Below are 26,788 nucleotides of genomic sequence, written 5' to 3'. Positions count from 1 at the left end.
GTCATTTAAAAAAAAACAACACATTTTTGTGTTTGACAAAGCTCTTAAATAATCTATTTTCCTACTCTTGTTTTATGGAAATAATATAAAATATGACGTATTACAGCATTGTGGGTTTATTGTGATAAATCATACCCAAACCACATAATTAAGCTATTACAGAGTACCTCAGAAAGGCGGGGGGAAAGAAGAACTGCAGAGAGACCTCGCTCCCCTCCACCTCCCCAACCCAAACCTTTGAAATGATCTTTAATGAGTACCAGGTTTTCACCCGGGGACGCGATTGCCATCAACCCCCCCTGTAACTTAATCTCATCTCCGGCTGGATCAGCGCAGCTCCGCACGACGTCCGGGCTGCGCGGTGTTGAAAGCGGCCGCGTCTCCTCTCGGTCCTCGGGAGGAGACGCAGCGGGAGTGTTGTGGACCAGGACGGGACAGTCGCCGGTATGACTTCACTTAACTCAGTGAGGGGGGACACTCACTGACTGACTTGACTGACTTTGTGGCTGTGTGGCCACTGCTGAGAAGCAGCATCAAGTTAGACGGAGGAAGCTGGGGAGAAAGTTTGGAGAATACCGGAAATGAAGCTGCTCGGCTGCCAAAATAAAAGTCACGGGTTTTTGCTGTAGGAGTCAGAAAATGACCCCACACACCACAGTAACTACCGGTAGATTGAAATAGATTTTTTTTTTTTTAACTATTAACTGGTTTCAGTCTGCTGTGCTAATATAAAGGACTGATATGCTACAAATGTGTAGCCTAATAAGTTGTTGTCACCACTGTTGAAAAAAGCTAGCTAACTTAACTTACAGCTCGACGTCGAGTGCAGCAGACTGGTTGCCTTTGCATGAAGATTAGAAACATGATGAAAATGCACAAAACCTGTCAGTAAGTAGCCTATAAGTACGTCTAAATCTCACTAATTGATGCTAGCTGTTTCTATTCGTAATGCTAAGCTAACTCTTTCCTGGCCGTAGCCATCCTCATATGCAAGATATTGACCATGATATCGACACGATACAGGCCTACTGAGACTGATGTTCTCATTATGTAAGTTACTTTTAGTTTATCATTAATCGGTGAAGCTCTTTGAACTGCATGTAGGCCTGAAAACATAACGTGACATAACGTTTTGAATAATTGTTGAACTGTCACTTTTTGGGCAGTTTGTGTTTGGTAGGAAACGGAGCTTCAAAAAGTAAATATTGCATTGATTTCATGCGAAATATAACACATTTGTACCACTACATCTTCAAGACGACAAAACGATTTAATTTTGAAAGCCACACCGGAAGTTGACGCTGTCGTTGTGTGTAGCTTCACAGGGGCAGTGACAGCTCTGCTCTCCCTCTCCCTCCTTGATCGCAGCTGGACGAGGCTCCGGGAACATCACACCACTTCTGCATCAAACTCCTCTGGTCCACAGCGAGCAGCAGCAGCAGAGCGGAGACCATGGGATTTTAACCTGGACACTCAACATGAAGACACACCTGTAGTTTCAGTGTTTCTTACAGCCCTCGTGTGTTTGTTTGTGTTTGTGTGTGTGTGTGGAACAAGTTTACACCTTTGCACTGGATGCTGAGATGCGCATAAAGTGACAGGGGTCCTCATCTCTTCTAAAGTCCTCACCGAGTTATAAAACGCCATGAAAGGTGAGTAGTTTGTGCATGCAAGTTTGATTTAAAGTCACATATTGGAAATTGATTCAATCTGTTTCTTTTATAATTCAGTGCAAGTTGTGAAATACTTGCAAGACATTTGGAAAAAACAAAACAAAACAAGCCTTGCACATTGCACATCCCAAGTAAAACTAAGCTCATTTTTGGCATCTAAAACAAGAAGAGAGGTTTAGATACAGCTACCAAAACAAACGTTAACGTGCCATGGAAAAGATCGCCACCTGTAGAGCGTGTGGTTTGCACAGTTTCATCACTAACTGCTGTGTTTGTGCTGAAGCAAGCAGCCAGTTTATTACTTGCACAACACAGTGTTTTTATGATGATTTCACCGAGGTGGCAGGTCTGATTTACTTGGCATCGCCGCCTCTTCATCTAGTCTAACCCCCTCTGACTGCCCACCAACAAACACACTCTCCGCTCCAACCCTCCCTGTCTCCCATGCCCCAACCCCACCACCACCACCACCACCACCCCGGGTCCCATCTGTTCACCATTACCAGTGATGTTCTCTGTGCTCTGTTCCAGTGTAGTGTAGCAGAGTGTAATTAGGGTTTACTATCAACAACCCAGAGAAACCGCAGCCTGTGGCTTTTACAGTTCTCTGGACCTCCTATCTGCACACACACACACAAACACACACACACACACACATACAGAGACCAGAGATGATCCTCTTGCTATCTCCAACTTTAAGCCTTGTTGGCTGCCTCCTCTCTCCTAAAGTGAAATCATTGTATTCAAGGCTAACATGATGAAGTCTTCTTGGCCCTGTAGTGTCTCTCTGTGATTTGACTTTTGTTTGTGGAGTCTTTTACCGCCTGCTTTAAACACAATGTGCCCCCAGTGGTGTGTGCGTATGACCTATTTCTGTCATATGTTTCTGATTATGTCACGCAGACGACTTTGCAGACGAGGAGGAAGTACAGTCTTTTGGATACAAGAGGTTCGGTGAGTGAGACGATTTTATTTTTTTTTCCTTTTTCTGAAGGTGGAAGAGAGAAAGGTCAGCACACTTGGAGCTCCAATAGTAAAACTTTTATTGTTTTCAAAATTAGACGTCATGAATTAAAAGGTTACGTGTGTGGGCTTTCGACTTGTCTGTTTACAGGGGGCATCAGGTCTAATTACAACCTCTAGTTAACACTTATAGGCTAACTCTCATATCAGGCTGGCGGAGCTTCATCTGTGCTGATATTTGTCTCTGTCACTGATGCTTTCTGCTTCTTTTGGGTTGAACATAAGTGCGGCTGACAGTCTGTGAGGTCCGGCTCACCGCAGGCCCGACCACCGCTGACAGAGCTCCCCAGATCAAGAAGATTCAGAAACCCTCCTCCGTCTTTCATCCGCTCGTGCTGCTGCTGACTCACACAAACACGCAGCGAGGACCCCTCCGAAAAAAAAAAAAAAAAGTGGAGCTACTCGAACTCCAAAAACTACGGTCCTGCATGCCGTGGTGTAAGCGACTGTTGTGGTGCGACTCGTGCAGACAAGACGACACATGCATTTGGTTTGTCTACTCATGCATGTCACTCAAAGCAGCCAGGGACTCAGTCCTAGTTGTTCAAAGGCCATCTGGACTCTTATTTGGAGGTTTTTATAAGTTTTCCCCACTGACTTGTACGTCGGTAGTGATCCAAACAAGATCGGAATGATAAGGATTAAAACGCTTAAAGGGTCAGTTCACCCAAATGACAAAATGCAATCATACTGTACTTTCTCACATACCTCACATTATATCCAGCCAAGCGTATCGTTTAGATTTTGTTTTCTCATTCCCACATTTCTGCCTCTCAATACACTGGTGGTGATCAACTGAACTACAAAAAAAAAAAGAAAACACATGAGCTTCCTACCTTGCAGAACTTTATTCTACAAGATGTTTTGGACGTCTTCTCAATAGCTTCTTGTTTATTACCCACATCGTGTCTCCTGATCTCTGTCAGTCTTGCATTACTCAATCATAAAAGTCATTCCTCCAAAGAACCTGCATCCCTGCACTCAGTCCAGACCAGACTGTTTCTCAACTATGGCTCCAAGCTTCTGCATGCTGCTCTCCTAAAACCTTTAACACCCCAACATGCCTAGATAACACCACCTCCCATGTCCTCGCGCTTATTAAACAGACATAGACCAGTGCCAAGTTCTCCCACTGAGCAGAGTCCCTTATCTATATGTGGCTTTGTATAAGAGCTCCTGCCAAATGAGGAAAAATAAAGCACTCACATTTGAACTAAAGCTATTGATGCGACTACACACACAAACAAATGATGCACATTTACTCGTCATTAAACTACAATTTTGATTCTCAAAATATAAAATACAACAGCATGTGCTCTCATTACTCAGAGTAATCCACAGACCTCAATGTCAACACAATTCATTGGAGTTTTTGAAGTTGTGGGCGTATTTCATACCAAACAATGAATTCCCATGAGCAATATGTCCTATAAAAAGGAAAATTATGTCCTTTTTACAATAGGGTTGAGTTGACTCTTTAAAATGAGTCCCATCTTTCCCGTCTCGCCAACTCGTAATACGGCACATTCTGCCCTTCCCCTCGCCTGATCTCATGGAACATGCATGTTTACTTTATCTTTCTTCAAGGGATAGTTCAGTTCGAGACGGAGTTGTTCCAGGTAAATTCATGCAAAACCCCTGATGCGTGTTCCCGACAGGGGCAGTTTTTCGGCAAGCAGTCTCTGCACTTGCCTCAAAAACAACTCTGTCTCGTAACGTTACGTCATTATCTCATAGTGTGGTGAATGTGCAGGTCACAACTTGTCCACGAGAGTGTTTTGGAGTTGTTGGATTATTTATTTGATGAGTCTGATGAGGAAAACCAAGAAATCCCATGAGCCTCCATAGCGTAGCTCTGAGCAGCTCGCGGCTCTGCTCTGCCGTTCTAAAAATAGCTTGCACCGACAATTAAAGGTAACAAACCTACTGCTATGACTATAGGGATTATGGCAATGGGCCAATTTGCCAAAATGTTGAACTATCCCTTTAAGTGTTTTTTTCTTTTCTTTTTTCTTTCTGCCTGCACAGTGTAGTTTGTTCTGCAGTTGCTGCTCAGGAGATTTCTGAGGCAGCATGTTTGCCATTGAATGCATCATGCTTTTGGAGAAAAAAAAAGTGGGGGAAAAAATCAGCAAAGGGCAAACGCCGTGTCACACAGGCACTCAAACACATCATTATTATTCTCCTTAGAGACAGAGCTCGTGCTCCATCACTGCTCTGTTGACTCAACATTGATTTGGGATCAGGAGCCTCTGTGTCTCTGTGCTCAGGGTGTTGCTGCAGTATGACTCATTCACACACAGTTCAGCCGAGGTCCATGAGAGTGGATGTAAGGCGGCGGACGACAGCGCTGTTGAACCCAGCACCAGCAGAGGCGACTTCAAACTGTGTAAAAAAACACAATCTCTTTCATCCCAGTCACCCGAGTAGAGGCATCCTGTTTGTCCTGCTCTGTGGGCGCGTGTGAGTCCCGCTCATGGATTAGATTAGAGAGCTGTGGGGAGGAGAGCCAAATCCAGCTCACTTTTAACTTTATTCAAATGAACTCTTGACATTCGGAGGAGTAGGAAGAGAGAGCTGTTGAACTCTGAGCCGAGTGTTGTCTGTCCTCTCAGGGACATGGCAGCTGTTTGGAGGGGTCGGCTCCAAGGGCCTGCCCCCCCTCACCCCCCCCAAAAAAAGTCTTTGTTGTGCAACAGAGCTGCATTCATGCAACCCTTCATTCTTCCACTATTAGCACTGTAATCTCAGTAATAAGCAAACAGTTATTTCCTCTCTGAATATTTTGCTTTCATTCGCTGTGCTCTCCCAGGGGACAGATAGGGTTTAAATTATTGTGACATGTCAGAGCTGTGAACCGAGAAATGGATGAGTTAACACAGCAACAGAGAACACTCTATCCTGCTGCTTTTACACAGCGAACATTGGTTAGAAACTACATACAGAGAGCCACTGGGCTTTTGCTTTTCTTTTATACACACAATTCAGATACTGATGTTGCAAGTTTGTATATTACTGTAGCAAGTGAGCTGCTGAAGAGCAATGTGTTGTGTGGGCGTGAGAGAGAATGAGAACTGGAAAGCACTTTAAAATTATTACATAAATCCGACATCAAAGAAATAACAAATGATGAAACAAAGATGCTATAGGGAGAAGAATTGTGTATATTTTCTGAGACTATTCGATTTTTTTCAGATTTTTCACACAAGCACTTGAACATATCACAAGGAAAGTGTGCATCTTTGTGCTGAAATCTGAAAATGGTATGAAAATGTACTTGCAGTTTAGAGTAGATTTTCATACCATACTGAAATGATTGACTGAAGTCAATGATTTCTTTGAAATGCATTATATGGTTTGGAAAATGGACTCCAGTGTTGTAAAGTATGTGAGATTTGTAGTTAACAGGCTAAAACATGTATAAACCCGTTTTGGCTAGATGCTTCAGAGCTGTGGTATAAAAGAAAATCAGACTGTGGTTTGTGTGCTTTGACTTTTCTCTATAAAGAATGCATTAGGAGAGATAAAGAGGCAGTGAAATGCCTGGTAGCCTCATCTTCCAAGGAGGTTGTTTACAAAACTCTCCCCCCATTCCTGGAATTCCCAGATTAGATGCACTGATCTGAGTTTTGCGAAAATACACTAATGCAGTTGTAATAAAATTTCAACACAGCGTTCATTCACTTTCCTCGCTGCTTTGGCTGTAATTCACCACCCACACCAGCAGACTCAGCCACGCCTCCCCCCAGCCTCTCTGTAGGGAGTCAGGTTTGCATTAAATAGTACAATGTGTAATCAACACACATGTAACAAGTAACACATCGTGACCATGTGTTGAAATATCGTTAAAAATACCTTTGGGGCTGTTTGCTGACGTGCAAAGTAACGAATCAGTTTTCCGAAGGTCAGAAGGAGCCCAATGGGAACACACACACACACACACATGCATATACATGCACACACATTGTCAACAAAGTGAACTGTTTCTGATTCTGTATATTACACAAACGTCATCCAGAAGGCATGCATACATGTATATTTACACTTTCCACTCGCTTGTATACAAGTGGAAATACACACACACACACACACACACACACACACACACACACACACACACACACACACACACACACACAGAAACTGAGGGACTGAGTGAATTCATATGGTAATCCCATCTCTCTCCCTGCCAAGTTGAAGCCAGGCCGGAATTGCTTCCACAGTGCTCAAGGTTTAAACATATTTATTTTTCTGTGGGGGGTTGACACAAGAAGGCCATCAGAATAATAACAAAACCTACCTGATCTCTGGCTGAACTCTTTCAGAGCTGGTATAATAATTGGTCCCTGGCAGTCAGCAGATGCCCCCGGCCCAACTCGACCCATGGGCCCACGAGTCACTTAAAACCCATAATCACTATAAAGTTTGTGTCACAAATACAAAAAGGAGCGGAGGTGGCGTGGGTGGTTGTGTATACTTTGACTGAACCTCAGTGGGATATGTGAATACAGAGATCAGTAAACACTGGAGTCGGACTAGATTAAGGAAAACAAGCGTTGAAATGCAACCAGTAGAAAAAGGAACTTCAACCTCGATACACAGATTTCCCCTGTTTACTAGTTTGTAAACCAGCGAGGAAATGGAGCTCCACAAGACTGTGGTTTGCAGACAGTTGTAGAAAGAAAACGGATGTTATGTTTTCTTTAATTAACTGTATTAACTTTTTTCAGGGTAGCAAATGAGACCATGAGTCACTGAGCTCCCAGTGGTGCCTGTTTTGTGAGGTAATTTGACTGGTACGTTGTAGAAACTAACCACTAAACTGCTACTGGTTGATTCTGTATTTCTTGGCACACGTGTGTATTATTCTAGTAACATCAATGAAAGGTAATAAACTGAATTATGTCAAATATAGCTGCAAATAAGACAGAAAAACAGCTTAAAATACAGTTAAATAACAAACAAACACAAAGTTAGACTGAATCAGCCAAGTTGTCTGGTTAAATAGAGGAACAAGATGTTAGTTTCTCCACAAATAGTGGAGCAGCAGAAAATGGAAAACTCAGAAAACTGATCTCCAGGTCTTAGGTGAATTTCTTGGTCAGCGATCAAGTGAAGATTTCAGAAGCAGAACCTCAGAGGAGTCACCACAAGATCCAAACCCTGAGTAAACCTCAGAAACAGAAAGGCCAGGCTACAGTTCAAAGTCCCATGATTGAATGAAACTAAATTCAAGAGGGAACGGTACAGAAAATAAAGAAGAACTAATGACCCACAGCCGCCACCTCACCAGTCCAACACAGCAGTGGTTGTGTTATTGCCTGGACCGGCTTTGCTGCCAATTGAACTGGCACCCCGGCCAGCAGAGACGATCCCACCGCTGACAGAAGCAGCAGGACGAGTGCAGAGGAAGACAGGAAACTCACAGGACAACATTTCATCATTCAGCCGGACAACAATCTAAATATACGACCGAGGCAACCGAAGAAGTTCTCAGAGGGAAGAGGTGGAATAACCTCGACTGATCTCCATCCAGTTGAGCTGCGCTGCGCTCGCTGAGGACCAAGCTTCAGGCGGAGAGACCACACAACATGAAAGAGCTGAAGGAGGCTGCAGTTGAGTCCTGAGAGAGCGTCTTCTGCTTAAGTCTGTGGCTCAAAGACTTAAAGCAGGCAAAGGACTTTCCATGTAATATTAAACCTGATGATTTTTTTTTTTACTTTACGTCACGTGATCGCCTGTCCGATAACTTACAAACTTTGGGCACGATGCGTGAAAAAGCCATTTTCTCCTTCTCACTTCTTGCTATATTAATGTAAACCCACTATAAATGACGCAGACATTGGCATTTCAGTATATTAAGTCTATGTCAGTGTTTTGTTTCAAATTGAATGTGCTGCATCACTGAGCCTTAAAAACAAAACATGTACACATGGGGTCCACCAAGGTCACTTAATGTTTTTGGACACATACGTAGCTTTGGTCTTGACCCTGTGTTTAGGCCACATTAAGTTAGCGAGCAACTCAAACCTCATGAAACAGGCCCGCAGTTATTTCCCAGCTTATACAAACAAATGTCCAATATTAAATTAAACTGTTGCAATGTGTTTTCCCCTGTTCTATAAAGGAATGAGACCTGAGTTGGAAATACAGGGGAGGAGGTAAGGCGAGAGAACCAAAAAAGTAAAGTGCAAGCCGCCCCTGTCAAATAAAAGATGTAATTTTTCACAGTTCAGTAAAGTTACAGTTACATAAATGGCATTCACCACTACACTGTGCTGGATCTCATGCCATGCGAGGCTGGATGCTAATACTGGACGATGGGCCCTGGAGGGGGAGTGGTGGGGGGTTACTGGAAGTTGCATGTTGGTCTCCAGGTAGAAGTCAGAGCAAGTAGTGAAATAGATGAGACCTGATGGCTCCGTGCAGCAGGTTCTCATGGGATCTCCCCCGATGTCTGTATGGGGGTCTTACTCCCTCTGCTGCTGTGTCTGCTGTTCCCACACATGTGGGTTCGGAGAAGCCGGACTCAGGAGGTTTGTGGCCGGTGTGGAACCCAGAGTGCACTAATCTATTTCCTGCACTTGTTATGGTTTCTCCAGCATGGCCTGGAACATTCCTGGAGCCGAGTGCGGCGTTGGGGTGTCTGTGTGCCTGGAACCAGCTGTGTCAGCATCGCCAGGGCTTGGTTCGGTCCGGTGGGTTTCTCTGGCAAAGAGCATTCCCCCGGCTTCACAGGCACCTTTAGCCGTAGTCATAATGACAGCTCACCCCGCCACCTCATCCATCCCTGTTAACATGGTTGTGTTAACATCACTAGCCTGCCCTTGTCAGACACTGACACGTTTAATACAAACTGTCTCGTGAGATTTTGCAGTTTGTTTGTCAGAGAGTCTGATGAGGATTTTTGTGCACTTTGCTGTGGCTTTTTGGCCTTTTCGCAGTGTTGTGTTGTGGTTTTCTGAAATTCTGCCTCTTGGTTCTTTCATATAAAACATTTTGTGGCAGGTCTTCTTGATCACTTAATACTTCTGTAAAATGTACAAAGATTTCTCCACTGTCTGCCATACCACTGTCAAAAAATTTCCTCTGGCCTTGAGACTTAGTCAGCATGCCTTCGCAAACACATTTATTATCATTATGTGGTTGTGTTAGGCTCGCACTTGTTTCTTTTTTTTTGTTTCTTCTCTCTTTGATGCTAACGTTTGCATTTTCTCACTCTCGTTCGCATTTCATAATACTTAATTACATTCAGCTAAATTACCGTTTTAGCATCTCTCAGCTCATTATTTTGGTTAAATCGTTCATAACTTTGTTGTGCCAGTTTCAGGCAGTCTTTCAGTGAAATAACTGCCCAGTTTAGAACAGCAGACCATGTAGCTATAGCTGATAAATGCTAATGGACATGTATCAGCAACTTGGAGACCAAAGTAGAGCTAGAGCTGGCCAAGAAGGCAGTAGCACACATCATAATGAACAAGACAGGTATGGACAACAATAACAAAACATTGAAATATAAAGTGCGAGCAAATTTGACAAATAAAGTGCAGTTGTTATTGTTACAGTAACAATTTATGAACATAGGCACTGTTCGAAGGATTTCCGTTGTTGGTATCTTAAAGGTGTACAGAAAAGAAAATTGAATTTGAGCCCACTTTGGGTGATAAAATTAATGTGATAACTCATCTTTCAGACGTTGTAGGCCAAACTTTGTGCAAAATTCTATTTTTGAGTAAATCCGGGATGAAAGTGTGTATTTTTTTTTTCGCATTGGATAATGCAGGCGCACGGATTATACGTCAGCCTGTACACGATTCACCAGCCACTGATATTGGATCCGTAATCCGTCATTCAACGTCTGAGACACGCACACACACACGGAGCTCGGGCTCGCCCCAAGCTTTGAATATCCCGCCCGCTCGATAACGACCAATCAAATTCGTTTTCCTCACTCGGGTAAACTCGTGTTGCAGCTCGGGACAACTCGGCGCGACAAACAGGACAAACGGCCATTTCTGTACACCTTTAAGACAGAGCGGGAAACTCCCAATGAAACAAGTTCTGATAACTTCAGCTCAGATTGGAGGGCATCCCAAGGAGAGGGAGCAGAGAAACTGAATGCTTTTTTTCCCATTTCAGTTCAGGAGCAGAGAGATACTAAATGTAATTTGAACGTAAGGCAGCTTCCAGTTCTCCAAAGAAAAGTACATGAATAAGCAGGAACCATGCCAAGAAGAGCCTTGTAGACCAGAGTCATCCAGTGTGTGAACCACCTCACGTTCAGGGAAGGCATGCCAGCTTTAGCATAGAGTTCACAGTGGTGGGTGAGGCGGCTACAACCAGTGATGAACCTCAGTGCACATTGGTAGACCGGAGTCAAGGGTTGTAGACAGCTGGTTGAAACACATATACACAATCGCCATAATCAAACACAGGCAAAAAAGTAGCTGTAGTAGTAGGATAAGGACATTGTGGATAACCCCAAATTACTGATAATGTTGCTCCATATCTGAAAGACAAGCAACTGCTTGCTGAAAAGATAAGGTTAAAGTACCTTATGGAATATGTAAATGTGTTTGTATTTAGCCAAAATGGCCAAAAATCTGTGGAGGCAAGTTTAAAGTTTGGTGAGGTGCTTCAGACTGAGCTCTTGTGAATGCTCCAGACTGAGATGTACTTAAAGGGTAAAGTTGACCTGAGCTCGCGGCAGGTCAAACACCTGTTGTAGAAAGCAGACAGAGATGGTGAAGCACTTAGTGCAGCCTCCCGCTCTCCCTGACACAGACCAGCAGTAAAACAGAGTTTGTCTGGCAAAGATCAGGAACTCAAATTTGGCTCATGCCTAAAGACAAAAGCTTGGATACCACAGCGGTCTCATTTGTAACCTGCTATCTTTATGGGGAAGTCATCTTTAAATGCCTGCTCCATAGACATTAATACAGAACACACATAATAACACATCCACTTGGCTCTTCACGATAATTAGAATACAAGGGAACATCAATTGAAGAAATTGGTTTTCAGGCCTTTTGAAGCAGTTTTTAGTCCTATTGAAATGTATCAGTCCTCCAAAACACCTGTTCTTCATTATCTTTGATTTGCTTCCCCCTGACTTGTTCACTTGTTATGCTCATTCAGTATAAACACACGTGTGTGCTCTTGCTCTCTTTGACCTCAGAGAATCAAAACGTCTGCTGCAGTTCTTGCACTTTCAGCACTTCTTGAGCAATTTCTTTCTTTTTTCTTTTTCTTTTTTTTTTTAATCTTAGTATTTTGATTTTGGCTTCTTTGTGCCATCTAGTGCCATGTGGAGGAGATTCTCTATTTGGTTTTAATGTCCACGCCCAAAAGCTTTCAGACTCACCCAAAAATCTCCTAAAAGCACGTTAGAGGGCCAGGGAGACATTAAGGTGGTGTCAGAAGAGAAAGACGAGATCTAAGTGTGCGTGTTGGTGCGAGAGAGAGCGAGATGAATGTCAGCCAACGCTACGAATTATGTTTCCCAAGGAAACAGCCAGAAATAATGAAGTATAATGTGATTAAAAAAATAAAGTCAGTGGCTTACAGAAACCAGCAACAGGTCTCAGTTTCACGTCAGGCTTAAGTCTTATTTTCTCAGAGCAGCGGAGAGTTCACGCAGAGATTGTTGAAGCGAGCTGTTGAAACTGAGGCCTCGGGGTGTAAACAATAAGATGATGTGCAGACCTGGGGTCAGGGATTTCCTCCTATCTCGTTTTGGGAGAGGACAGACCACAGGACAGACGGGAGGAGAGATAACACCGAGATGCTCGGTGATGATGACGAAGAGCGGGGGTGGGTGGGTGGGTGGGGGGCGTTGGGTGAGAGAGAGAGGGTATTTCATTCCCGGAGGTGGGAGGGGAGGGGAAAGGAAGCGGGAGAAGGTGGAGGAGACGCAGCCGGTCGTAAGAGAAGAGCAGGAAGTGGATGGATGGCTTTGGAGGAGCATGAGAGGAGTTCTTTGTGAGGAGATAAGGCCCGTGTGAGTGTGTGCGTGATGGCAGCAGATAAAGCGAAGGAGGGAGTCGTAACGGTACAAGTTCCAGCTGGAAGTGTTTATCTGAGGCACCAGCTACACACCTTTATGACATAAGAGCATATTGCACCCACATTAGTGCAGTTAGAGAATAATTAGCTGTGTGCTGCGGCTCGTCACAGGCCTTCATTCCTCTCGCTCGCAGACATTTTGACAGAGTCTTATCTCTGTTATAATTCAATCCTTTCAACCTGGAATCCAACAGAACTGTCTGAGGAGAGAGAGAAGCAGCCAGGAGGAGAATGGCAGCTGCTCTGAGGAATTTTATGAACTTATCATTTATTTTTCCCTCGAGTTACACGCACGCTATTTTCAAGTATAATTCTGAGGCGCTTCTACTCAACTCAGTCTTACACAACTTCAAGAAGACTAATGCGTCCTTTGGCAGTGATGTCTACGAGCAGATTAGATGATTTTCTATTAACTATGAATCAGATGAGAGCGGCAAAAAAAAAAAAAAAAAAAATCTTTAGGGATTCATCCTCGGTCCAATCTCAAATTCCCTTCAGCTCGATGGAGCATTTTAGCAACTTTTAGCTCATTGTTTTACTTTAAACAGCAAAAGATGTAAAAAAAAATAATAATAATTTACACGACCTGCTCAACTGAAGATGAATATGGATCACATATTTCATATGATGCAACTTTGATCATCAAAGCATTTCAAGTCACTTGTGTGATTATAGTACAATTACATAATGTGCACTGATATTTTTTGACACAATATGAGTTAAATTTGGATTAAATCACAGTGGACAGTGTGACGTGTCCCTATTGCTTGGTTTTAGTCTCACTTTCCCAGGAGTGTGAAGGGATGTTGATGTGAGCTGTGAGTAACTTCTGTGGTAGACACTTCCTGGCAGGTTAATGCAACATATTTCAAACACAAAGCAAACACTTTGCAGATTTTCTGTAAAAAAAAAAAAGAAAAAAAAGTCTCTAATCCTATGATAGCTGAATTCTATCAATTGATCCACAAAAGATGTTACACAACACCTCTTTCCCAGGCTGAGTGTAGCTGTCAGGCCTGGCTAATCAGCTTTGGCGTGTTGTATCGGTGGAATGTCGTTTTAAGGAAATGATCTGGATACATGTTTCACCACTGGACAGCAGGTAGAGGAACTCCAGCACAACAAATGGTTTTAACATCACAGAGTCGGTTCTGAAATATCCTGTAAACTTGGGTCCAAGCTTTCCTCCCCCTCCTTCTCCCTTCGCTCTCTGTTACACCTTCATTAGGCTGAATGAAGCAGCAGTAACACGACTCCAGGCGATGAATGCAAAGAGCAGGCGTCGATCGCTGATGTTGCTGCCAGAGCACATGTGCTGGTAGTTAGCTGCTATTTTCAATCCGGCCTGTGATCATCCGAGTGTCAGCGACTTCTCCGACTCCCCCCTTTAAGAGTGAGGAAAAGCAGCGAACCCCCATTGATCCCCCCGCCCCGTCCTCCAGCGCTCACACACTGTAATAACCTCAGTGTCCTTGATGTGACCCATGTGCAGATGTCAGGAGAGTGGTTTCTGGAGTTCAGCGTCACCTCTATTTAAGAGCCTTTCAGGGGGTCTGAGTCATTGAATTAGTAATTAAATAAAAGACCAGCAGAACAGAGGGAGAGAGCTCCAAGACACCTGCGTTGCCTGTAATGTCTCCTGAGTTTGACTTTGGCAAGGCTGCACTTCTTTGTTCTGCAAGGGACATGCTTCTATAGGCATTTTGTATTCCCTCCAGTGTGTGTGTGTGTGTGTGTGTGTGTGTGTGTGTGTTCAGCTTTAGAATAACACACAACATCTCACTTCAGTAGTACAACCTTAAACTTTTATCTATGTGAGTCTCCTGTGTCCCAAAAACGCTAAAATTTCCGCAACACCTCCGGCAGCCGAACACACAGCCACATTTTAACAGTGAATCTGGGGATTCTAATTCCTCCTCTTTTAGTGTAAGTAATAAAACCCACTAAATCTGTTCCTCACAGTCCAAAATGTTAATGAAAGGGAGGGGGGGAAAAAAAAAAACGACTGCGACGGTTGCCAAGATCAACCTACAGCTTCCTGGTTTGCAGAGGGGAGTTGAAGTGGAGAGGAATAGTGTTCGGCTCCAAAGCCCTGTCAGATGCATAATGACTATCACATTTTCCATGTGTGGCTCAGCCTGCAGACGGAGGGAATTCACTAAATTCACTTTCTGGCACCTTTCGGAGCTCTGCACAGTGCTTATCATGCATGCATCTGGTTATTCAAAACATTTATGAAAGAACAGTGCGTCAAACTTCAAACATCATCTGGGAACTCCACTTTTGAGCTAAAGCTTCTCTGGACGTACAGACTTTGTGTTAATAATATTGTTCAATCACGGTCACAATAGTCTGTATCCGATGGTCAGTGATTCTAACATCCCATCATGTATGGGAGGATCACAGCATCACAGTAATTTGTAGAAACAGTCAGAGTTTACAGCAACACAAGTGTCTTTGTGCAGATGCACAGTAGCAGAACAAATGTTCTCCTCTTGTTGTGGTTGTCACTATGGAGACAAGCTGATTCGTATCATTTATCTCTTTTGTTTGGATGGAAACAAACATCTCACACTTTTTCCTAAAGATGTAAAATACTACTGCTGAAAGGTCACATTGTTCCCTAAAGTAAATTCTATCATGTTCATGTAAATATTTCAAATCAGGCGACGCTGCAGCTGCTGGGAAAGAGAGAAGTGTGATTACAAATTGCTTTTTTGGTGAATAGATCTCACTTTTTGGAGCAGTGATGATCATCACCTGAACTCCTCAATGGTGGAGTGGAGTGTAATTTAAAGCCATTGTCTGGTGCTGATTATCACTTTCACTAACTGGTTGATTCACTACCCCAGATGTGAGACAGCTCCTCCTCCCCCTCTTGATGCTTCATCTCCCAGACCGAGTTATAGAGCAGCACGCCATCCTCATGTCTGGAGCGCAGCGCGTCTGCCTGAACGTGCAGACGTCGTTCATCCTCTTTCCTCGTGACCGGGGGTGGCTTGTTGTCGTTCACACTGACGCCACGCCTTCGCATCCGACGCAGATGTGCAGGGCCACCCAGAAGGGAGCTCCCAGCACCCGTGATGCTGCATGCAAAGAGAAGGCATTTCCATTGTTAGAGCATCCCCACCAGCCTTTTAACCTGCTCCTTGATATTGTTGACTTTGGAGGCCTCTCAGCATTTGGAAGAAAAGTGCACAATTCTGTATAACTCAACATCATGTGGTCTGCGCTCACTCTGAAATATGAATTATTGTGCAGAGCAAATCGCACAAGTGGTTGTAATTTCTTTCTTTCCGTCCTGAAGTTTTCCACTTTCCGAGCAGTCGTGTTTTGTCCAAAAAATTTCCTCCTCTACTTACATAGTGTTACAGTGATACCGGTCATGGCTTCACATTGAAATAACAGCCAAAAAAATGCTTAATGTTAAGATAATATAACCACAAACTACATATCACATCCTGTACTTCATTATACTACCTCTTCCCTTTACACATAGTGTATCTGATATTCTTCTAAGCCTCTTTATGGTTTTCAACCACCTGTCAACACACAGACCACAGTCCGATCCATATTTTACAGCCCTCCATGTCCCCTCAAAGCCACTGTTAAATGATAGAGCCTCTTATTATAACCTGAACCCCAAATCACAGAGCGGCTCTCTCCGCCATGACCATAATGTTATACCAACGTTACCCACAAGCGACACCAGTGGTAGCGAGCACAAACCAGCAAACCGTCGGCTCGGGTAGAGAACATCAGTCCACAGTGGATCAGTCCAGGAGGAAACATGTTCCTCCACCGGGTGAAGACCGGTTCTCCGTCCATATGGCGGAGTCAGTGGTGAACGTGGCCAAACGTTGGGGATGACTTTAGCCGATCCTGGGCACAGTCTTTACAAGAACTGTCCCATGGAGAGTTTCCCCAAACAAGCTTCCTGTTAAATATCCTAATAATGCGCACGATCCTTTCGCTGCTTCAGGGTTTTATCTGGCCGGCGCCTCCGTAGCACAGGAACTGCAGTTCAGCACATTTACATTTCAGACATTGTTTTAGCAGGAGGACATGAAGTGCAGGAGTGAAACATCACAGTGACTGAAAAATGATTAAGACCAGCTCTTTTATCTCTTTTTTCGAAGATATTTAAAACAGAAGAAAACTGTTAAGTCTTGTCAAAACAGACAGAAGATAAGAATCAAACACGAAACATCTCACTTTTCTGTTTATCTGGGGATTTGTTATGCGTGCATGCATAAATGTATGAGTGTTTAACTGGAACCTCATGGTCCCTGTTAGATACAGTCACTGCAGGCATATGGAGATGTTTTATGTATTATTTTTAAATGCTGTGCATCACTTTTTAAATTGAGTTAAGATGGTAATTCAAAAAGATATTTTAGACATGGTGTGTATAGTGTTACACCAGGATTAATGTAGATGTGTATACTGCCAGTAAGACAGTTTCACAAATATAAAGACAGACTCTTAAACCCAAAGATTTGTCATCTTAACCACAGTGTTACCATGCTGACAATCAATGACACCCACTCTGACCAGAAACAATATAAAACAGGTTCATGATTTATGGTTTGTTGTAATAATTATGGCAAGAGCAATGCACATCTGTCAGCCAGAGATGTGGGAAGGTCAACCACACCTTGGTTGATGAGCGTGATGGGTTGAGATACCTGTCAATCAAAGAAACATGTTTTTTTCCCCCCTCAGACTGCAGCCAGCATCCATCCATTGCCCTGATTCTCTTTTCATTCAGTCTTTCTCAGCATAAAACATTGTGTGTGTGTGTGTGTCCTGGAGAGGTCTAATGAAGATAAACTAGAGAAAACGTGCAGTCCAACTTGCTCTCATTTCCCATAAGAATTTCCAAAATCACCAAAAAGAGCAGCAGAGTCAGAGAAGGGCATGCCTCAAATACCATTTTGTGGTTTATTATCCCAGCTGCTCATCAGAGGGAAAATGTCACATTATTTATTTTATTTCTGCCTCTCTTCAACTGGTTACATTCAGCTGTTTGTTTTTCCTTGAAGTACTTGCCAGCAACTCAGTCGGCACTCAGAGTCTTTGTAGCGGGTTTCACGTTTTGACTGGCACCTGAAGCAACCGGCAGGAGGGCTGACCCATGCAGGAGAGAGTGGACATCCATCAGATGAGGTTTAGGAGGCTGAGTCTCTGGTCCAGGTCCAGGCTGCATGAGATTTCAAACTTCAAATTTGTCTTTGGTTGCATTTTTCTTTATACGACCCATAAACTATTGATTCCAAAGCTGCACTGATATATAGCGAGGCGCTGCTGTTACGGTTGAATGGAAGCTGAGTGACGACCAGCAGCCTTTGAATCTTGTTTTTCCTCAGATAAAGTGTTTCTGCTGTTTTTCTTGTCCCGTTTTCCTGCATTCTCACTTTGAACTCTCTTCTTTCTGCTGATGGTGTAGTTGAGCGCAGGCAGGGCTATCGAATTCTGGATGTTAATGTGATGGTCATTAACCAGTGGGCCACACACACACACACACACACAGACAGACACACAAAGAAACACACACTTACTACAGAGCTGCAACGTTTGGGGTGCCTAAGCTCCGATGTTTTGCTTTGTAACTAAAACCCAAGTCACTCCGTGGGCCCCAAATCCCTGAGCTGAGTGAGTCCATTCCCGCTCTCCACTCCATTGTTGATGTAGTTTTCTGGAAAGACGACCTGTTTGTGTAACTGCAGCGAGCGCTGAGTCTGAGCAGAGTCGAGTGGGGCCTCCGGGCTCGTGGGAGGGGGTGGTGCTGCAGGACAGGAGATGCCACGGATGCTGTCGCAGCCTCCGTCTGACCACAGCTCATCTGAAAAGCATTTTGGAAATGTTTATTTCTCCACATTTACTATCAGTCATTGACTGGTGGGATGAGAGGCGGGGGCCGCTTGGCCTGCTCTGTGTCTCACCAGTGTTAATTACAGCTGAGGAGCTGTTGGTGTAGATTGTTCTGCTTTGATGTTTCACTCTTTCTTTAGCATGCAGCCTTTTATATTATCATTGGGAAGGAAAGTTTATAGTTATATAACCTCCTAATCAATTGTGGACTTTATTTCCTATTAATATTTTCATGTTAGCAATTGATCAAATGACTCCAGAGAATGTTTTAACGTCTTTTAGCTTATTGTTTTTGTTATTTTACTGCCTATTTGAGTGTAGTTTCCACTTTCCAGCACCAAACAACAGACAGAGTTAGAGATTAGCTGGTGTTCGCATGTCGGAATAGCTGTATGTCGGAATAGCTGTATGTCGGAATAGCGGTATGTCTAAATGGTGGGATGTCGGAGTGGTGGGATGTCGGAATGACAGCATGTAAACAGCAGAGAGCCAGATGTCTCTATTAATGGTTGGTGGATAGTAAAAACAGAGCTAAAATATATGCTACTAGGAATACTGGATTTACATTCACTTGAAACACAGCTCTGAATGACTGTTAATGTTAATGAGGATTCCCTATGATATGATATGATATGATATGATATGATATGATATGATATGATATGATATGATATGATATGATAAGGTCCTTCAGTGTTTCTCTAAAGTGGACAAAGACAGTTTGCAGCATATACATGTAGACTTAAAGGACTATGTTGCTCTTTACAAGCTCAGACGTTTTATTATGTTTCACTTGTGGAAACAACTTTTATGCATTTAAAGCCAATTTATTGCCATGTATTGATAACTAACCCAAATGTTGTGTTTTCGTTTTAATATGAATCTAATCAGATCAAAGTAGATCTGTGTTACATCTTTATGTGGAAAAAAAAAGTTGGGCCTCTCTCCCCTGCAGCGAGGTGGCAGACAGCTGGAGCCTTGGAGAGCTGCTGGATGCTGTAATGTTGGTTGCCTCACATTTTGACAATGCCTTTTGTTGGATGTGATATACAAAGCGGAGTCAGAGAGATCCTGTCAGTGTTTGTTTTTTTTCTCTCTCCTGCAGTCCTTACATCACACTTGGCTGGCTGCTGGTGGTTGTGACAGGCGTTAACAGTTTTTACACTCCATCCATCACTGCTTTCTCTCCACCTCTAAGATCTTTTAAATCGCTCCGTTTCCCAACCGTCTCGCGTATTTTTGAACATTTTGTTCTCCTCCAAAATTCATCCTTGTGTGAATGGGGGTCGGTGTTATCAAACCTGTCCTCACTCATCCTCTCACTCCTCTTTCATTCACATATAACCCCCAGCCTCATGCCTGTCTGTCTCCTGTGATGAGGCGCATGGTTTCCATCACATGCAATAAAAGAGATGGAGCCTGAATCAGGCCACACATGGAGCTGGGGTGGTGTCAGTTTCCTGCAGGGCCCCAGAGCCATCCCATGAACTCAGAACCCTCTAACCCTAATTCTGCACTTCCTCTGATTACATCATTGGCAGGTACGGCCTCGGAGTGAGCGCAGTGGGCATGTTGTAAGACAGGATACATTGTCCAAGCTGTTAAACAGGCAGTTATTAGGTGGAGCAACCATCCAGCCAGGACCTCTTGTACACGAGAGCCTTGTGCATTAGCTGTGGAAGCACGACACCTCTCGATGCATGTTCCTTCAGTGGAAAGTGGACCCAAAAGTGCTGTTACAAGAGCTGCTGGTGATTTAACTGTCATTTCAAGGACTATTTTCTTTTTGCCGTTTCCAGAAAGTTTTTTAAGCCACATTTTCTTTGCATGAGAAGCTCCTTCATCTCAGTAACAAAACATAAAGTTCACACCTGAAACACTCTAGGAAATGTTTATTAGTAGGAAATCGCCAACTGAACTAAATGTCTCTACGGCATGCAGGCCGAGAGAGACTTGGTACGGCAAAGAGTTAGTCCTGGATAACATCAAACATCACCAACTGCTAATATTCAACAGGAGTTATTTTTCTTCAAAATTTAAGCCACGGTTAAAAGTCACTGATTTATGTGCACAAACACTGAAAGTCATGGACCAGTGCGCTCACTCACACACACTGCCGCAGCACATGAAACAGTGCAGGCCACCTCACCATGCCACTGAGAAAGCCGAGCTGCGTATGAGTCATTCACTGGGCCATCATCTCCCTCCTGACTGTAAAACATCTTGGCTTAGATTACAGTGTATCAGAGATCTTGTAAAAACCTCTTATTTCTGTTTGAGTAATGAAGGACAGATGGCAAGGTAGATGACTGCTTTCTGAAACAACCAGCTTCAGCTCTGGCACGCGGCAAAAAAACGTATTTCACAATCAGCCGAGGTAGATGGGTCGATGTGGTGGGCAGCAGCTGCCTCCTGTCTTTGTGATGTAATGTGAGTCGAAGGGTGGAGTTTACTCAGGTACTAGACTTTTTTTGCGTGATTTTAGCATCTTTCAGGTTATTTTGAGCTCTTTATAGTCGCTTTTGTTTGCAGAAAAATGACAGTATTTTGTGAAAGACAGGGTGAGATATGCCCTGGACAGATTGCCTATCTATCTATCATAGGGCTGAACAAATTCACATTCACACCTATGGGTACTACCATTTAACCTAATGTGCATGTCTTTGGAGGAACATGGAGAGAACCCATGCAGGCACAGGGAGAACATGCAAACTTCAGAAAGGCCCCAGGCCGAGGGTTTGAACCCATAGAACCTCCTTTTATCATCATATAAGGAGCATGTAGCAGCTGTAAAAGACCAAAACAGTTAATATTAAATCTTACATCCATCAGGTGGCCAGAAACACAACTTGAAACACAACTTGAAACACATGCCAGTGTAAGGTAATGCTACATCAACAGACAACTGTCCTGCTAATTTAATTCACATGACAGCACAAATGCATGGTTCTTTTATATGATACCAGTCTTCTTTCATCTGTACTGTTGAATTCTGTCTGTCCTTCCATTTTCCTTCATTTCTTCAAACTTCAATCATTCCTTCATTCCTCCCTATCGTTCTTTCTTCCCTTCTCTCTCTTTATTTTCTTTTTTCTTCAACCAGTCAGACACTGTGAAAATAGAAGAAGTGAAAGATAAAAAAGTTCTCTCTCTCCCTCTCTGTCCGTCTCCACAATATTTGATGTTTTAGCTGTGGGCACTGAGCACAGAGCTTTAGCTGTAACAAAGAATATTCCCTTTGTGATGTTGCTGCGTGGACTTCTCTGAGGTCCAGTGTTTGAGGACTTCATCCGCTGTTGCAGTTTGTCTTGAACTCTCTTTGTCTTCGGTGCCAGGTATAATTCACTGATTGCCCTCTTGGAGTAGAAATGCACTCTGGTTACTGGAAAGCGGTTGAGTGTGTGTTAGGCAAGGCAGGGATCCAAATCACAGCTTGTGTGACCTCAGCTCACTGCTTTGTGTTCTCATCCGTTACTATAGCGTCCCCTCTGCTATTTACAGTAAATAAACATTATCTTTTAATGAGCAGGGCCCATGTTTCGGCGATGCTTAACCATGGCCTCCTGGATGTTGTTTTGGCATTTCAAGGGCAGATTGATGGCCATGTCGAGATGAAAAAGATGATGTTTGGGTGATCGTTTGTTTCATGTAACGAGGCGGATGAAATACACAGGCTTGGAGACACTTTATTAGCACCAAGATGGACGCTGTCCGGATGTCATTTCAACATAGAATTTGCAGGAACAATGAGTGTCTTTATCCAGCCAAAATACACAATGACAAAAGGGGAAGCATTCAAATTGAAACCCCACTGGTGTGTTGTTCTTGTTTTGGAAAGGCCCTTTGTGTTCGGAGCATCGTTTTTGTTGTGCCATGAGCAGTAAAAGTGTTGTTGTCAGTCTGTGGTCTGAACATCCTGGACGATAGTTGTTTTTGTGGTTGTGGTTGGTAAGATCCAGCTGCGCCTGACTGTGCAGGCGAAGGGGAAAGATGACGAATCAGTGTCCGATTAAATGAACGAGCAGCCAAACTAAAGGAAACCGAGACTCTGATGTTAAACTGTGAACAAGGAGGTCGGTGTTCACGTATGTTTTTCCACAGTCTGCTTGAAGTTCTCATCTTCCTTATTTTAATATTTATTGAGAAATTTGTCCCCACAGAAGCATTTTTTTTACTGCATCATGAGGCCTGAACTTATTACTCCACATGCAGCCAAACTTCATGTGCTATAAACCTCAAGATATTTTATCCATGTGTTAGGATTTGTGCATCTGGCCTCTATTAGTGTGACAGATATCTGAGAATGTGTGAAAGACGCTCGTCCTGACTGTCTCATCTCCATCTGGCCGTTTGTCATGTCAACAGCCGGTTGCTGTAGAATGTGGAGCCATGTCACATCCCAGGTGTCTCTGTGTTACTAAATGATGATGTTTGCTTTCCAATAGTATTTCATGTGGGATCAAGGCCTATTAGATCCTCATTGTTTACATATGCAATACATAGCCTACTTTCTTGGTAGTTCTGAAACCCAAAATGTTTCAAATCCAGCTTGAAATAACCTATTTCTGTCCCTGCTACCAAAAGCAGCATGAAGAGGAGGACATGAGTATGACACCACAAAGCCACATCCCAGTAAGTGTGGCTTTGGTAATTTGCAGGTTAAAGGACAACGAGGAGTCAAAGTTAAAACTGATCTAAATTTAGTTGAAAAATGAGCTTTGGAAATGTTTATACACTCTGTGCACAATGATATCACTCTCCTGTGTAATTCCTACATAACACAGGCAAATGGTATCATATAAATGCCTTTGAAATTATAGTTATAAGCCAGTCAGCGACTTTATAAAATCAATGAAACTACTAACTTGTTGTAAGTAAGATTCATACATGCTCAAAGCATCAAAATGACCAGTCTCTGATTTAATCATATGTGTATTTCTGATTAGCACTTTGATAAATGATATCTGTCTGTCACATGTATTTCAACATCATCAGAATCAGGCAAAAAATCCATTATTAATTAGTCTGGCTATAATTAGAATAAAAATGTCAGTGCCAATCCCAAAGCGTAATCTAGCTGCTGCTGATATCAACATACTCAGAGCAATGTGAGCTATGAAAGTTGAGAAACAAAATCTAAAGAGAGGAATAGGAAGAAGACGAGCTGTGATATCCTCACTTATGCTGATGATGTATTTGTATATTTAAAACTAGGATTACTGCATCATCGTTGTCTGCCTTCACTACTCAGAAAAGTTTCAGCTGACATCATGTTTAGTAAAATAGTAACCATTTGTGTGAAATCTTGATAGAATTTATGTGAATTCACTGTTATCTTTGATGACCATCCAATCAGTTTGTGCAGGTGAATGTTTTAATTAAAGTTGAAGAAATTCCTTCAAGGTATTGAGGAGATATGGGGTTCAGAAGGCCAAAACCGTGTTTTGTGAGGTCACCATGTCCTAGACCTTTTACCCCCAAAAGCCTTATAAGTTCATCCTCGTTCATCCTGGTGAATATTTGTGTTGCAAAAGTCTCTACTGACATTACTGAGATGTTGCGTCCATGAGAATGTGACAGATGGATGGACAACCTGAAAACAATATGCCTCTGCGGCGAGGCATAAAAAATAGCACATGGAAGAATGTAAAAAAAAAAAAAGGAAACACTGATCATTTAAAAAAACAAAAAAAACACCATTATCCTGGAGCTTCATTCAATAGTTTGGTCCAGCATCTGTCTCCTTCCTTATTTGTGCTTCACATCCAGGAAGTGACCCACTGGGAAATGAACAGCAAGCAGGTCGCGACCCCTGATGGAGCCCTGGACAGCCCACTGGTGTGTCGACACTCGGGGCTGAAAGGATTACAGCTGCTCCATCTGATGTCCATTTTCTGTGTGCTCATAGACAAGCTGCAGAGCTGACATCTCTCCATTTGTTGTTGTGTTGTCAGCCATGTGTTTTTTGTTATGCCAGGTGTCCTCCGTATTTGACAGCCAACCCAAAATTCTCCCGTTATTCCCCAAGAATATGAAGATCATCACTCATGTGTGCAGTGAAATGGAAAAGCCTTTTGCCTGTGTAATCGTTTATACCCTTACAAAGTGTTTTGGTATCATTTCAGCACGGCAGATTTGTAAACACTGTCAGTGTGTTTGGGTTGGAACAGCACATTTGGGCAGCAGAGCTATGATTACTGTGAACTGATGAACCGATATGCTTGCTTTATTATAGAAGCATGCACGAGCTGACACTTCAAAACATGTCATGTCAGCAGTTATGAATGATTCAATGCAATCATTTGTCATGGCTGTATTCCCAGAGTGCACTTCTGTGCTTACAGTTAAACCAGTGGTGAGGGAAGACGGGTAACTCCTGACGTCTCAAACACAGCTGTGGTAACCACTCTGTGCTTACTAACTCGCTCCACACCCTGAACTGGAGCTGAGCTTTTAAAGACAAATGTCTTTCAGGCATGAATACTTGTTAATGCATTTTCAGGGCCCCATAGAGGCTCTTTACGTGATTTGGACATGAGCAGCAGCCATGTTTTGGAGCGCTAACCACTGATGTCACTCTCATGTGTGGTACAATAATTCATGCAGAAAACTATAGCAACACTCCACTCCTTCCTTCATACTTATATCTTGCCTTTTCACTTTCCACGTCTCAACTTCTGTTCTAACTCTTTGTTCCCATAGAGTGACCTGCTTCTCTTTGGAAGATGTGAACATTTTTGGCAGGGAACCAACAAAAGTCACGAAAAGCTGATTTGGTTTATGCAAAGATGTCGTGACTTCAAACAGTCTGATGAAATTTATGGACCTCTACATTGCCATTCTTGGGAACACATGTTCATGATAAAATTTCTTTCTTTCTTTCAATGCAGTTTTGGGCAGAAAAAGAAAAGTAGAAGAGTTATTTGGCCCGAAGGCTGTGCCGTCATCTGTGTTGGCAAAGAGTTGCAACTGTGGAAGTATTACATTAAAACACTTCAGAAAGGCCAGGTTAAAGCTATCATTATAATCAATATTTTTTTTGTAAATATTGGTCAAATTACAATGTAATCTAAAAGGCATGCAAGTTTTTTCTTGACAATATCAAATGTTTTTATGACCTGCTAGTTTTGGTTCATTCTCGTGGCTCTCATGAGCATTTCAAACGAGTTAAACAGTTATGCTATCACTATATAGCTTACATTAGCATTAATGCAACCCTTTATTTTGATTCTACTTCAAACACGTCTTTTCTTATGTAAGTTAGCATGCTAACCAGCTAGCCACCATCCCCTTGTCTAGTCGCCCAAATATAACAATGACTGAAGCTCTCATGAAGACTAACCGTTAGCCAGTTAGCTAACATTGGCTAGCAAAGTACAAGCTCCTTTAAGTGAAAAAGCTCCAATAAAATCAGTGCCAGTGCTTAACAACAAAGTTAACACAGTTAGCAATCAGAGGTGAACACATTTAGTTGCTAAAGAGTCACATATTTGGCAGGGGGCAAAAAAGTGTTAAAAAGTGAATGAAGATTGAACTTTAAGTCACCCACAACACAACTCCAAATGAATCCAATGTGACTCTTTGTCCGTTGCATTAGTCAGTAGGCAACTGTTGTGCAATGACATATAAACCAATGGCCAAAAAAGAAATTGATGAAGGTTTAGAGATGTGATGAAAACTGGCAGAGTAATGGTGGCACAATTTCCACATGCAAATTGCAATTTCTTGTTCTCGGACAACATGCAGTGGGGTCCCAAATTCTGGGAATGAGAATGAGGTCAGAGACTTTTGGACCCCACTGCTTTTCCATTTTTAACTGTAATAAGGTCATATCTGTCACAATATCAGCCGGGCCAACTGGTCAGTCTGGCTCCTCTAAAGATGTCCTGCTAGAAACTGTGTGAGTCTCTGAGTTTAATGAGCTTTGCACCGTCATGTTTGGGACCGTAGATGAAGTAAAGTAGGTCTGTTATTTGGCTTGCAAGGCAGTGGTGTCATTTGAGTTGGCAAAAAATCAAAACCACTACAACTTTTTTTTGCCGATCTTGAATGTGCTCTTTACGGTAAATGTTCTCTCAGGTTGGCCGGGTGCTGAAGAGACCTCGCTTCCAGCTGGACTCAGTGCTGAACTGAGGTCTAACACTTAGTGATGA

The 26,788-nt window shown here is 42.9% G+C and overlaps 1 protein-coding gene across 2 annotated transcripts in view; it reads left to right on the top strand.

The window, feature by feature from the left end:
- The first annotated feature begins 1,396 nt into the window (after nt 1-1,396).
- The window catches only part of LOC311004012 (collectin-12-like), a 36,737-nt gene continuing 11,345 nt past the window's right edge, over nt 1,397-26,788 (top strand). For both annotated transcript variants that reach the window (XM_083995949.1, XM_083995948.1), the window contains exons 1-2: nt 1,397-1,652; nt 2,577-2,627. In XM_083995949.1, the coding sequence (XP_083852075.1) occupies nt 1,646-1,652; nt 2,577-2,627 (58 nt within the window). In that variant the 5' untranslated portion in view covers nt 1,397-1,645. The remainder of the gene's footprint in view (nt 1,653-2,576; nt 2,628-26,788) is intronic.

The sequence above is a fragment of the Trachurus trachurus genome (assembly GCF_905171665.1).
Source record: "Trachurus trachurus genome assembly, chromosome: 20".
NCBI classification, from domain to species: Eukaryota; Metazoa; Chordata; class Actinopteri; order Carangiformes; family Carangidae; genus Trachurus; species Trachurus trachurus.
Note: the sequence above shows the minus strand (reverse complement) of the source record. Positions and strands in the feature narration are given on the sequence as shown.